Genomic DNA, 12,434 nt, shown 5'->3' with positions numbered 1-12,434 from the left:
GTCTTACCTAACTTGGTGTGATGGCTTTCATGAGACTCTATTGATTATCAATCCAGTGACCATTCCTTTCCTTCTTTCTAAGTTGGCAGAGCCTGCTTAGCACTATACCAGCAGAAAATGCCTGGTACGTGCTTTTCCACCCTTCTCTGGGGCCCAACCATGAGAGGTGATTCCATTCTGGATCATGGGAATCCACTGTAAGGCAAATATGAAATGAATTCTTTGGAGATAGCAAAGGAGCTGTGGGAGAAGTCCTCTTTTCTGCTTCTTGGTTTTGGATGTTGATGCAGAGAAATATGAAGCATTCACCTGCTACAGCAATCCTGCAGCCATGGGAAGAGACTGAGAGTGTCCCAGCTCTGCGCCCTGATATCGTCAAGCTCTGAAGTAGCCCTGGAATTGCTTGTGTTCTTGTTTCCTATTAGTTGTGAAAAATAAACTTTTTGTTTAAGCAGGTTTTGGCTTGGGTTTTTGTTACTTGCATTCCTACTAGATACAATTTTAAATCTGGTCTTCATACATACCTCCAGGATTTCCCCATTCTAATTCTTTCCACACTGTCAGAGTAGTGATCTTTCAGAAATGCAAAACTGATCATGCCACTCCTAGCTTACTGCATGAGTGGTTCCCTTTGACTCCATGGCACATACAGTCTCATATGCCCCCAACTACCTTTGTAGCCCCACCTTCCATTAATTCTCCTGTCACTATGGCTATGGACCCTTTGGATCATCTGTGACTCCTGTACTATTTAACACTGTTGAGCCTTTGCTTTAAAACACTTCTTCCTGGAATATCCCCTAAAGCCACCCCCCACCCCATACAATTGCCACCGATAAAAAACTCATTTTCAAGACCCAGCTCAAATATGTATCCCTTCCATAATGAAGTTTTGCATTCCATGGCCACTGCCGCCTATTTCAAGGAGACTTGTTCACTCTCTCCTTCATCCCTAAAGTCTACAGCAGGGACTTCCAGAGTAGAATGTATAACATTGTTTATTCATTTACATATCATTTTCCATTTAATTACCATTTCTCATTCATCTTCAGATCCCTAGTACCTAACAATATACCTGGAACACAGCTGATGTCCAGTAAATGTCTGTAAGAATCAATGTCTGAAAAGACAAATGGAAGAGAATTCTTGTATTATAGAGTAACCACTGGAATATATTTTAAAACTCATTTAAAACATTCCCTTGTAATTTCTCTCTCATTACTAATGAATAATAATATTTTGAAGCTGAAAACTGTATCTTTGAAGCTTATAAGACAAGAACTGTTTTTTAAAGTTTATGTATTTATTTTGAGAGAGAGAAAGAGTGCGTGAGAGCAGAGGAGGGGCAGAGAGAGACAGAGAGAGAGAGAGAATCCCAAGCAGACTCGGCACTGTCAGCATGAAGCCTGACATGGGGCTTGGACTCACAAACCATCAGATCATGACCTGAGCTGAAATCAAGAGTCGGATGCTTAACTGACTGAGCCACCCAGGCGCCCATGACAAGAACTACTTTTATTGTGCATACTGAAATTGACTCTTAAGATCTGTACATAGTGCATTTCTTGCTCCTTTGTAGAAAATCGAGCAAGATTCTTCCCTATGTTTATTCATGTCAGACCTTCTTTAAAATCAAGGAAATATGAAAGGAGAAATCAAGTTATTTATTAAATAATATCTTAAGATTTTTATTAAAAGAGAAAAGGGTCATGAACTTTATCCAAACCAATAAATATCCAGTAATGATTAATTAGTCCAGTACTGTGTCATTTTTTTTATGTGAGAATATAGTATTTTTCTCCTTGTCAAACCTTCATGTCACATGACCCTGTTTGTTTTTTTTTCTTGTTTTTTTTTTTTTTTTTTTTAGACACTCACAAAAGCGAGACATTTTACTGCAATTGGTTTAGACAATTTCCACTAGGGGCTCCCTGCATCGCATTTCCTTTCATGTTGGGAGGCTCTGGAAAGGCTGTGGACCTTTTTGGTACCTGGCTTAAGGAGAGGTTGAGTAGGAGATACATTTAATGTGGATATTGGGGGACAGACTTATGTGGTTTGCAGTCACTTCCGTGTCTAATTAGGCTATTTCTAGCCATCGTTGTGTGGGACTGGTTTCCAGGAATTCTCTACCATCCACTCCGCCAATTCACCCCAAATTTTTGACACGATGATGCAGGGTCAGAGGTCATATCTCAATATGAATTTGCCCCATGGAATTCAGCACAGGATGCGTAGTGGAGAAAATAGTTCGAAATGTTGGAGTTAGAAGCTCATCTGTGGAACAAATATTATAGAACCAGGACAGGAAGTCAAGTAGTAAAAATACTTTTTTCAGAATTTTGTAATAATTGTAATTTTTGTTAGTGTGTACGTTTTTTGGTGATTTCTTTGAGCATTTAGCAAATGTTTAATTTTGCATTTAATTTTATATTTTTACGTTGTATTCTTTTACATAAAAAAGACTCTCAACATTGTATAAACTTCACACTTTACAGGCCCTAGACCTTCCCTAAATAAACCTATATCAGAATAAAGCTTTCATAGGCGCCGTGTAGGATTAAGCTAGCTACGAGTTATGTTTTAAAATGACTTGCTGCTAATGTGTCTCCCTAAAATTTTCTTGGGTTAGGCTTTTTTGTAGACTTTCTAGAGAAAAATCAGGATGTTTACTATTAATAGGGCCCAAGATTTTAAAGCTTTTTAAAAAATGTTTATTTATTTTGAGAGACAGAGAGAATGCATGAATGAGTGGGGGAGGGGCAGAAAGAGAGGGAGGGAGAGAGGGAGAATCCCAAGCAGGCTTTGAGCTGTCAGGGCAAAGCCCAGCATGGGGTTCCATCCAACGAACTATAAGATCATGACCTGAGCCAAAATCGAGAGTCAGATGCTTAACTGACTGCACCACCCAGGTGCCCCTAGGGACTAGTATTTTAAAAAGACAGTTTATTTTAATTTTTATTCACCATTACTACTCAGATACAGAGCTGGGTATTGTGCCCTGGAGGGCACAGCTAGCATCTCAGAATGGGTAGGTGGTGAGGGAGGAACTCATTTAAACAGAGAGTCATAATTGAACTTTGGCATTAATTCAAATCTTTTTTCCTTTCCAGTGTACAATGCTATATTTTGTTTCATTTTTCTTTTTTTTAAAGGTTATCAGTTTTTCTTTAAAGAGCAGAGCAATGTGATGGCAGAAGAAATATAGTGTAAATCATTCTATGATTTTTAGGGAAGGCTCTACTGTTGAATACCTTTATATTTTGGGAGCAAAGCTAATTTTAATTCCCTGAACTTATTTAGGCCTAAGTCACATGAAGTGTTTGGATTTTAAGATCTGAGTCATCCTAAGTGGCCATGGAGCTTTCATGAACAAAGATGGCGGCACAACTCTGTGAATTTTCAAAACGGCATCTTCTGTAGTTAATCAGTCAGTGGTTAGAAGGCTGGCAGAGTTTTGTGTTTTTCCAGGTGTTTCACCTTGCCTTTGGATTCAACTTGTGACCTCTATGTACTCCCAGAAATTTAGACCTTAGTTGCTGGTGACAGGGAGGAAAGTTATCTCTAGGATCTAAAGTAAAATTTTGGGGGCAGTATGTAAGACATATTCTTTCCATGGCCTTGTGAGGACAACTCGTGATAGCTCTGTGCCTTTCTATTTCTGTGCCACGTGTCCTGCTGTATTTTCTGTATGTTTTCTACTAAGTGCCATTCTGGGCAATCTCAGTGCAAGTATCTAGAATAGGTTATTAGGTCTTGTGTGACTCAAGTTACTTTTGATCCATCTTGTCCCTTCTTTCATTCATATTTGAAAACTAAATTTCTACTTAAAGAGGAGTGCTTCCCTTCCCGCTCCTGAGAAGTGAGAAGTGAAATGTTGACCTCATATGTTACCTGGCCCTTCACAATTTCATCACATTTGTCAGATAATCTGCTTTTATTAGATCCAGTGAAAAACAACAACAACAACAACAACAACAACAAAACACATTTCAGGATAAAATTTGCCATTCATTTTTCTGTTTTTATTTTGTTACTATTTTCAATATTTATTTGAAATGCTTTTTTTAAAAAAATAAGGTTTTCTTTAATTTTTATTTTGAGAGAGAGAGCATGAGTAGGGTAGGGGAGAAGAGAGAGGGAGAAAGAATTCCAAGCAAGCATCCCCTTGCCAGCACAGAACCCGGAGCAAAACTCCAGCTCACAAATCATGAGGTCATGACCCGAGCCGAGCTCAAGAGTCAGATACTTAACTAACTGAGCCACCCAGGCTCCCCTCAGTATTATTTTAAAAATAAGATCAACAAATCATAATTATTTGACAGTTCATTTTGAGAGTTAATCCACAAACTCCTTTTTTTTGTTTTGTTTTTTTTACAATTATAAGGTTATTAGTTCAGGCAGTGGTCTCAAAATGTGATGTTAGATATAGTTCAGGTGGGAGTTATAATTATGATTAATTTTTTAACCGGTTCTTAAACCAGAGTAGCTATAGACAGAGAAAAAAAATAAAAAGGAGACTTTCCTGCGAGTTCTGTAGCATTTGTCTTGCACATTACCAAAAAGAGAATTCTTTAATCAAGTGAACACTAAGAAATACGTCAAGTGTTAGTTGGATTCACTATTTATTATTTCGTTTGTTAATTCGTTTGACACAGATTTATTGAATTCCAACTGTGTCCTGTGGACACTGAGAGAGCAGGAATAAGAATTAACAAGCTCAGAACCTTTCTGGGTTGTATAAAGACTGCTTGCAGAGAATTAGATCTCGGGTCTATGGGACTCAGTTCTTTGAAGTCACTGCAATGCTTTTTTTAGTGGACGGACACACTTTGTTTGAAGGGATCCTATGCCTGCATCGGATGACATCACAGCTTTCTTAAGCAGCCGTAAAGACATCTAACGCAAGGGCAAATCACATTAATGAGCTTTTTGTGGTGTCGTCAAGAATGAAAATGAGGGCCTGGTGTTTTTCGCCACGCCCCACCGCCGGGGTATATAAAGAAGGTTCGGAGCCTGGGGAATCCATCACACAGAGGAAACACATTCCCCTGCTACCTGAGCCCTCCACTGCGGACACCATGCACTGCAACACCTTCTCCGGGGCCGTCTTCCCAGGGTGCTACTGGGGCAGCTGCGGCTACCCCCTGGGGTATAGCGTGGGCTGTGGCTACGGCAGCACCTACTCCCCCGTGGGCTACGGCTTCGGTTATGGCTACAACGGCTGTGGGGCCTTCGGCTTCAGAAGATACTGGCCATTTGATCTCTACTGATTTGCTGAAATTTGCCGAGGCGCTGAATCTTCTCTCCCAAGGCTGAGAGGCAACCCTCCACGTCCCTCCCCCTACCTCCGTCTTTAGTCCTCATTTGCCGCTCAACCTCCCAGGCGCTGCTTCTCGGGCCTAGCCCTGGAGTCCGGAGGGAAGAACAGGAACGAGCCGATGACGCCTCCAGCTGCCTTCCCTGCATGATGTTCTTTGAGACATTTTCAGAAACTTGATACCCAAACATGTATTTCTTCTGAATTTTTCACCACGCTCACAACTCTTGATAAAGTTGTGGGTGTGGGTGTGGAATTCTCAATAAACTTGTCTCAACCAGCATACTACTCACACCTGAGCCCAGTTTCCTTTCTTGGTGTGTGCACGTTTTCTGTTACACCGACTGGGGGAGGGAAGTGGATTTATCTTTCTCCCGTGGGCTTCAGAAGCAGTGAGAAAGCGAATAGTCCTTGATCTGGGTGTGATAAACAGTCTGAAGGGGCTGCTTGTGAGGAAAAGAAAAAAGCTTGTCTTAACCTTCCCTTAACTCTGACATCCACCTGCGATCTCTGAGCCAACAATGTACCATTCAGTGTTTGGGGTCTGTCATCTCCCAACTCCTGCCCCTCCTCAAGGAAACCCAACATGGTGGTGGTGGGGGCATGGGGTGGTAGGGTGGTGGGAGGTGGGGAGGGTGGGGAGGGTGGAGGGGTGGGTGGAGGGATTTTCCACTTATGTCCATATGAGTGCAAATGAAACCCACTCTGTCCCCTCTCCCAGGGACAAAAAAAAAAAAAAAAAAAAAATGTAGCATAAATACCTATTAAAAGATTCTGAGGCCTCATGTAATAGAGTAGCTATAGGTTTATTTTAGGAGTCTGAGAGTGTTTTAGGGGAAGGAATAGTTCTCTCCTAGCAAAATATCTATGGTGTTTATTTTACAGCTTGGAAACTCCAGGTTAGAAACAGTGATGGAAAGCTTCTTAATCTTTGTACAGTCAATAGCAGGTAGTGAGTTTTACTCTTTAAAGATATGAGTGACTTCATAAACATGGGGGAAAAAGTAACTCTAAAGAACTGTTTCTGAAGATATATGGGCCTTCTTTTGTGTTCCTTTAGAGAAAAGAGCATTATTTCTTTTATAAGCCAAGTCAAAAAGGTCTCAATCCTCCTGCTGAAAGCATTTTATGTATAGTACAAATATTCTTGGTGACAGCAGGCTTTGCTTAACCCTGCTCTTTTCTTGAGTATCTGCACATATTGCCCATGATTTACCTTGTAGCCGAAAACATAAAGGCTATTTGGAGAAATTACTTTGAAAGAGAATATTTTCTCCATCATATTTCATCCAACAGATATCTTTTTAACGAAATTCAAAAAGACATCTTGTTCAAGGATTTACCTATTGGATTCTTTCCCAGTACACCATTGTGATAGTCAATAAAATTTCCAGTTTGAAACTTTCTAGGAGCTGCATATTAATTCATACTGGGAATTGTAATTTAAACATTCATGTTAGAATAGAATAGAAAAAGAAAAGAGGGACTTCTCAGGAATCAGAGGGTCAGATAGAAGCTGGATGTCTATTCCACTGTTCTAGAATGATGACTAAGTTACATAAAATTTGTGCTTGAAGAGACCTCAGAGAGCTATCTCACCCAGTGTTTCTGAAAATGTGGTATGTGGGAGAATCACCTGGGGAGTTGTCTGGGAGGATAAGTTATTATGACTCACCTACAGGAGTTCTGATGTGGTACATCTGAGGTGTGATCTAGAAACCTAATTTTTTTTTCAACTTAATTGAGGTATAATTGACGAATAAAAATTGTATAGATTTAAGGGGTACAGCAGAACGTTTTGAAGTGTGCATACATTGTGCAATGATTACCACAGTCAAGCTAATGAACATATTATTCACCTCATATACTTCTCATGATTCTTATTTCAGGTATATGGAAGGGTGTTCAACATAGGCAGCCATTATGGAAATACAAACCAAAGCACAGTGAGTGAACATCTTATGTGTGTTAGAATGGCTATTATCAAAAAGATAAGAGATATGTTTGGTAAGGATGTGGAGAAAAGAGAACCCTTATACACTGTTGGCGAGAATAGAAATTGGCTCAGCCACTATGGAAAACAATATGGAAATTTCTCAGAAAAATCAAAAGTAGATCTACCAGACGATCCAGCAATCCCTCTTCTGGGTATACACCCTTAGAAAATGAAATCGTTATCTCAAAGAGATACCTATATTCCCATTTCATTGCAGCATGATTCATAGTAGCTAAGATATGCAAACAGTATCCCTTCATGGAGAGGTGAATGGATAAAGAAAATGTGGTATATATACAATGGTATATTATTCAGCCTTAAAAAAGAAGGAAATCTTGCCATTTGCAGCAACGTGGATGAGCCAGAAATCTAAAGATTCTAGGAGGACCCCAGGGATTCTAGCTCAGGTGGTCTGAGGACCACACGGTAAGAAGCATTGTTTTAGGCCATTACTTACTCTCTCTCTCTCTCTCTCTCTCTCTCTCTCTCTCTCTCTCTCTCATTTATCATCTATCAATCTATCTACTCATCCTCAGGTAAATAATTCTTAATAAAAGAAAAACATTTACATCACAAGCTAAAAAAGAAAGGGAAAAATCTTATATATCCAAAGATATATGAGATATGCATTGAAGTACGTCTGTGCTTGGTACCTTTCAATCGCAGTACTGGGGTATGGTGCCATACTCTGCCTAAAGGAAAAAATATATTATTGGATAATTTTATAAATTCATATTTTCCTAAGTAATATGAAAATGTTCTACATCTCTTGATATCATTCAGCAGTTTTTAACTGCAATTCACTTCTATTACCTATGGTTTTAAAAAATGTTTGTACTGGGGCATCTGAGTGACTCAGTCGGTTGAGCACCTGGCTTTGGCTCTGGTCATGATCTCACGGTTCATGAGTTCAAACCCTGCTCCAGGCTCCTCACTTTCTCTCCATTTCTCTTTCCGCATGTCATGAGATTCACTCTTTCTCTCTCTCTGCCTTTCATTCACTAGCACCCCCCATCCCCCCCACCCCAAAAAACAAAAAAATGCTTATACTCAGTCCTCCCTCTCCACCATCCTTCAGATGGGAAAATCTTCTCCAGGGTCTGGGAATTTATATTTAAACAAATACCCCTAAGTGATTTACCTTTGTGCCACCAATTTGGAACAATTAGAGGGTCCTTTATTGTGGCTTTTTATTTCCCATTTCCTTGTCAGCTTCTTCTATTTGTCATTGATCTTTATGTAGGATTCATAAAAATAAAAACTAAATAAATAACATTTACAGATAAAGTGAAAAGAGTAGGAAGATGCTACACCCCAGCTCAGCTGTGGTCTGTAGGGGGTATAGTTAGGTATTCGTTTCTAACTGTACATCAGTTTTAGTATTGAGCTGAGCCAAGTTTAGTGCCCTGCACATAGTAGAAACTCAATAAATATGACTGGATTATCCTACAAATTTCTTCAATGAACATGAAAAATATGTCAAATATCCATTTGCTAACATCTTGTAATTATTCTTTAATTCATAGCCATTTGTGGATGGGAAAGCTGATGATTGTGCATTTGACGCCCCAGGTCACACATGAAGAAAAGTATTCTTTTTCTTTCCTACCTTCTCATTAATCCTTTATTGCTCCCCATTATCTGAAAACTAAGTTATGTATATTTAAGATTTCCCTGCTGAATAGAGCCTGTAGATCGGAGAAAGGTGATTTGAATATTAAAGACATCTTATCTACAGAAGAACCTTTCAGAGAAAGACGAGAGAGACTGAGAGAGAAGTATTTTTCTTCACATTTTAAGATGGTTCAGAGTAATTCTTCCCAGAAGAAAGGGATGGCTAGAAGACATTTTGAAGTATTCCTTGAATTTTGAGTCTGCGACTAAGCGTTAAGCGTTGCCAAAATTATATGGCATCACGCTCACTGGAATGCAGAGGGCAGTGCTATTTCTACTCTGCTTACCATTTTCTTAATGTCTTGTTTCCATAGCCAACCGATCTCCATTAAGGAAGGATGTCAAGTGCTGCAAGTTTCTTTAACATTTTATTTTTTAGCATTTTCACATTCTATGTATCAAAAATATATTCTCAGGTCTTTCACTCACTCCCACCCCCAGGTTTCAGGCTTCCTGTCTACTCTCCTAAGTCCTCTGCTCTAATCATTAGGCTCTCAGTTCTTTGATTACTCAGAAGTAACGATTCATTAGTTGTAGCTGAATATACGAATGATAATTTATATTTACCCATTTGGTTCACAGGAGAGGTTTAAAGCCCCAAAGGATTTTCTGAGGCTAACTCTGATAGATGTTATCTATCACTGTTACGTGATATCATCTTCAACCTTTCCCAAATATTCTCTAAAGGCTATTTTGAAGGCATCTGATGTCTGCCCTCGTCACATGGTTGGTAGGAAAATGCTCTCCAAATGTTACTCCTCATGTGACCACAATATTTGATTACACTGTCCAATAAAAGTGTTGGCCATGAAGTTATGACAATCAGGAACGTGAAGATGGTGAAGTCATAGTGAGTCTGATGTACGTAGGAGGTCCTGTACAATATTTATATTGTTCTTGAGTGTGAGAGATAACCCAATGATTCTTTCTTTCCAATGTTTCTTTTGTCTGCGTTTTCTTTGTCTTTTGTTCTATATCTTTGTCCTTGAGTTTTTCATTTCCTAGAGAATTGCAGGATTCTCTTCTATTTCCATAGATCATATTAAGGCAGGGTTAATTCCTAAGCAGATTTATGAACAGTGTCTCAGAAAAAGGAGAGATCGCGAGAAGCCCCTTCTTAGTACAGAGAAATCTTACAGTCAAAATAAGTCATCACTTTCAGAGATCCACACTGGCCCTGCCTTCCAGACGGCCCCATAAAGGGCTTTCAGACACTGTGGATGCGTAAGGAAGACTATCAAATATCTTACAAGTCAGAGTTCTTTACTTACTGAAGATACAAAGGGAATGTAAATATAAAACACTGAAGCATAAATGGACGACACTGGTATTTGACAAATTATTTTACAGTGACAATTTTTTTTCTCATCCAAAGAAAGTTTTGCCTGCTCTTTTGCTCAAAGCTTCAGGCGCAAAAGCAAAACAGAAACTGGCAATCCTTCATACTCACATGGATGTGATTTTTAATTTCCCATAATTCTCCTCCAGCTAAAGGGTGGTCTTTCTCAGAGCCATCTAAAACGTGACAGCTGCTTCCCAGCAGACATCACAGTGTCATGGTTCAACTCATGGTTTTCTGATGACAAATGTGCAAGTAAATCATATTTAAAACCAACCAACCAACCAACCAACCAACCAACCAACCAACCATCCAACCTTGTGTGCTCTAGAATAGCATAACTACTTTTGAGCTAAATGTATGGTAAACATATTTTTCATCTCATTGATCTCTTATAACACTGAAAACCTTTTAAAGTGGGTTTATTTGAGATTTCAAGTGAGGCCAACATTTTGAATATATTCTAATACGATTTTTCAGTCATTTCGATGATAAAAATAATTAGCAAAGAGAACTGATATTTAATATGCTTTTGGGCTTGTAGTAAGTCATTATTTCTCTTCACAACATCAGGAGGTTGGTTTTATTCCAGGTTCTATTTTCCTCATGAAGAAGCTGGAATTCAGAAAGTTCAAATGATGTGTTAATGTCTCAAGGCTGGAGAGAGACAGAGCATGGTTATAATCGGGCATATTTGATGTCAAGGCCTTGCTGCCTGCCTCCTCCTAACCAGAGTTGACTCCAATTTTATCCTGTGGAACTGTGTGCTCCATGAAGGGAACTTAACTGTTCACCACTGTGTCCCCAAAATAAAGCACAGCATTTGACTCATACTGAGTCTCTAATAAATAGATGTTATTTTTTTCAAATTAAACTAAAGAATCCCTAATCATGACAATACTGTCCTTTGAAAGTCATTTGTTCAAGTCTGAAAATGGTACTATTTGTTTGTGTGTGTGTGTGTGTGTGTGTGTGTGTGTGTGTGCGTGCGCGACATCCAAGAGAGATGTCATAAGTATGTGGACTCTGAGCCCAGAAACCCACTCCTGACATGTAGGAGAGGCCTGCGGAAGGGTCAGGGTCTACTGAGGGGAGGAAGAGATAAGGTCATGTAGCAATTTCACTTCCCCCGGCTCTGTCTGTGACATTCATTCAACTGTATCTCTTAGAATTTTAGAGAAATCAAATATAAAGTATTTTTCAGTGGAATTCTTTTTTATACCTTTGTTAATTTTGAGAGAGAGAGAGAGAGTGAGAGAGTGCAAGGACGAGAAGGGAATGGGCAGACAGGGACAGGGAGAGAGGGAGAGGGACAGAATCCCAAGCAGGCTCCATGCTGTCGGTGCAGAGACCAACATGGAGCTCAAACTCAGGAACTCATGAACCTGAGATCATGACCTGAGCCAAAATCAAGAGTCGGATGCCTGAGTGACTGAGCCCCCCAGGCGCCCCTCAGTACAATTCTTCATAAATGTAAAAATGATTTGATACTCCGTCTTAGAATGAAGGGATGTGAGTGAGCTATTCAAAGTTGCACGGTCCAGGCAGAGAAGGCCAGTTAAGAAAGCAGGAAAGGGAAGGAAAAGAGGCGTAGTCATGTGACAAAGATTTTCTCCTTGGCCAAACTAGTCAGGCTCCTCTGAACCCTCTTCTCAACGAGGCTCTGACTTTTGGTCTTCCATGCTTGTCCCTACGCTGTCAGATTCTAGTAAGAAACCTGCTATGTCGGTTAAGCCACCACCCCCTACTCTCAATATCTGATCATCCTCGTATCGGTCTCCTCATCCTCCACCATCTCTTAGGGGCCATCCTATCACCCTGGCCTGCCTTCAGCAAGAATCCTGTTAGATTGGTTTAGGCTGAAACCAATCCCCTTCCTTCTGACCCCCTGATACTTCCTTTCAGTAATTTTCCATCCACTGACTCCCACCCTGTTCCTTGGCTATAAATGCCCACTTTTTCCTTGTGTCTGGAGTTGAACCTAGCCTCGCTCCACTATTACAAAATCCATACTACTCCACTGTAGTCACTCCTCTTGAATAAAGTCAGACTTCCAATCTTTAACAGGTGTCATGAATAGTTTTTTTAAAACATGTCTCAGTTCT

General features: G+C 39.8%; 1 protein-coding gene across 1 annotated transcript; it reads left to right on the top strand.

The window, feature by feature from the left end:
* Positions 1-5,022: 5,022 nt before the first annotated feature.
* Positions 5,023-5,612, top strand: LOC131511505 (keratin-associated protein 8-1). Its single transcript, XM_058729154.1, has one exon. The coding sequence runs from the start codon at positions 5,082-5,084 to the stop codon at positions 5,271-5,273; it is 192 nt and encodes a 63-aa protein (XP_058585137.1). The 5' UTR covers positions 5,023-5,081; the 3' UTR covers positions 5,274-5,612.
* The last annotated feature ends 6,822 nt before the right edge of the window (positions 5,613-12,434 follow it).

Source organism: Neofelis nebulosa, chromosome 5 (assembly GCF_028018385.1).
Source record: "Neofelis nebulosa isolate mNeoNeb1 chromosome 5, mNeoNeb1.pri, whole genome shotgun sequence".
NCBI classification, from domain to species: Eukaryota; Metazoa; Chordata; class Mammalia; order Carnivora; family Felidae; genus Neofelis; species Neofelis nebulosa.
The sequence above is the reverse complement of the archived record's forward strand: the minus strand, read 5'-3'. Positions and strand labels throughout refer to the sequence as shown.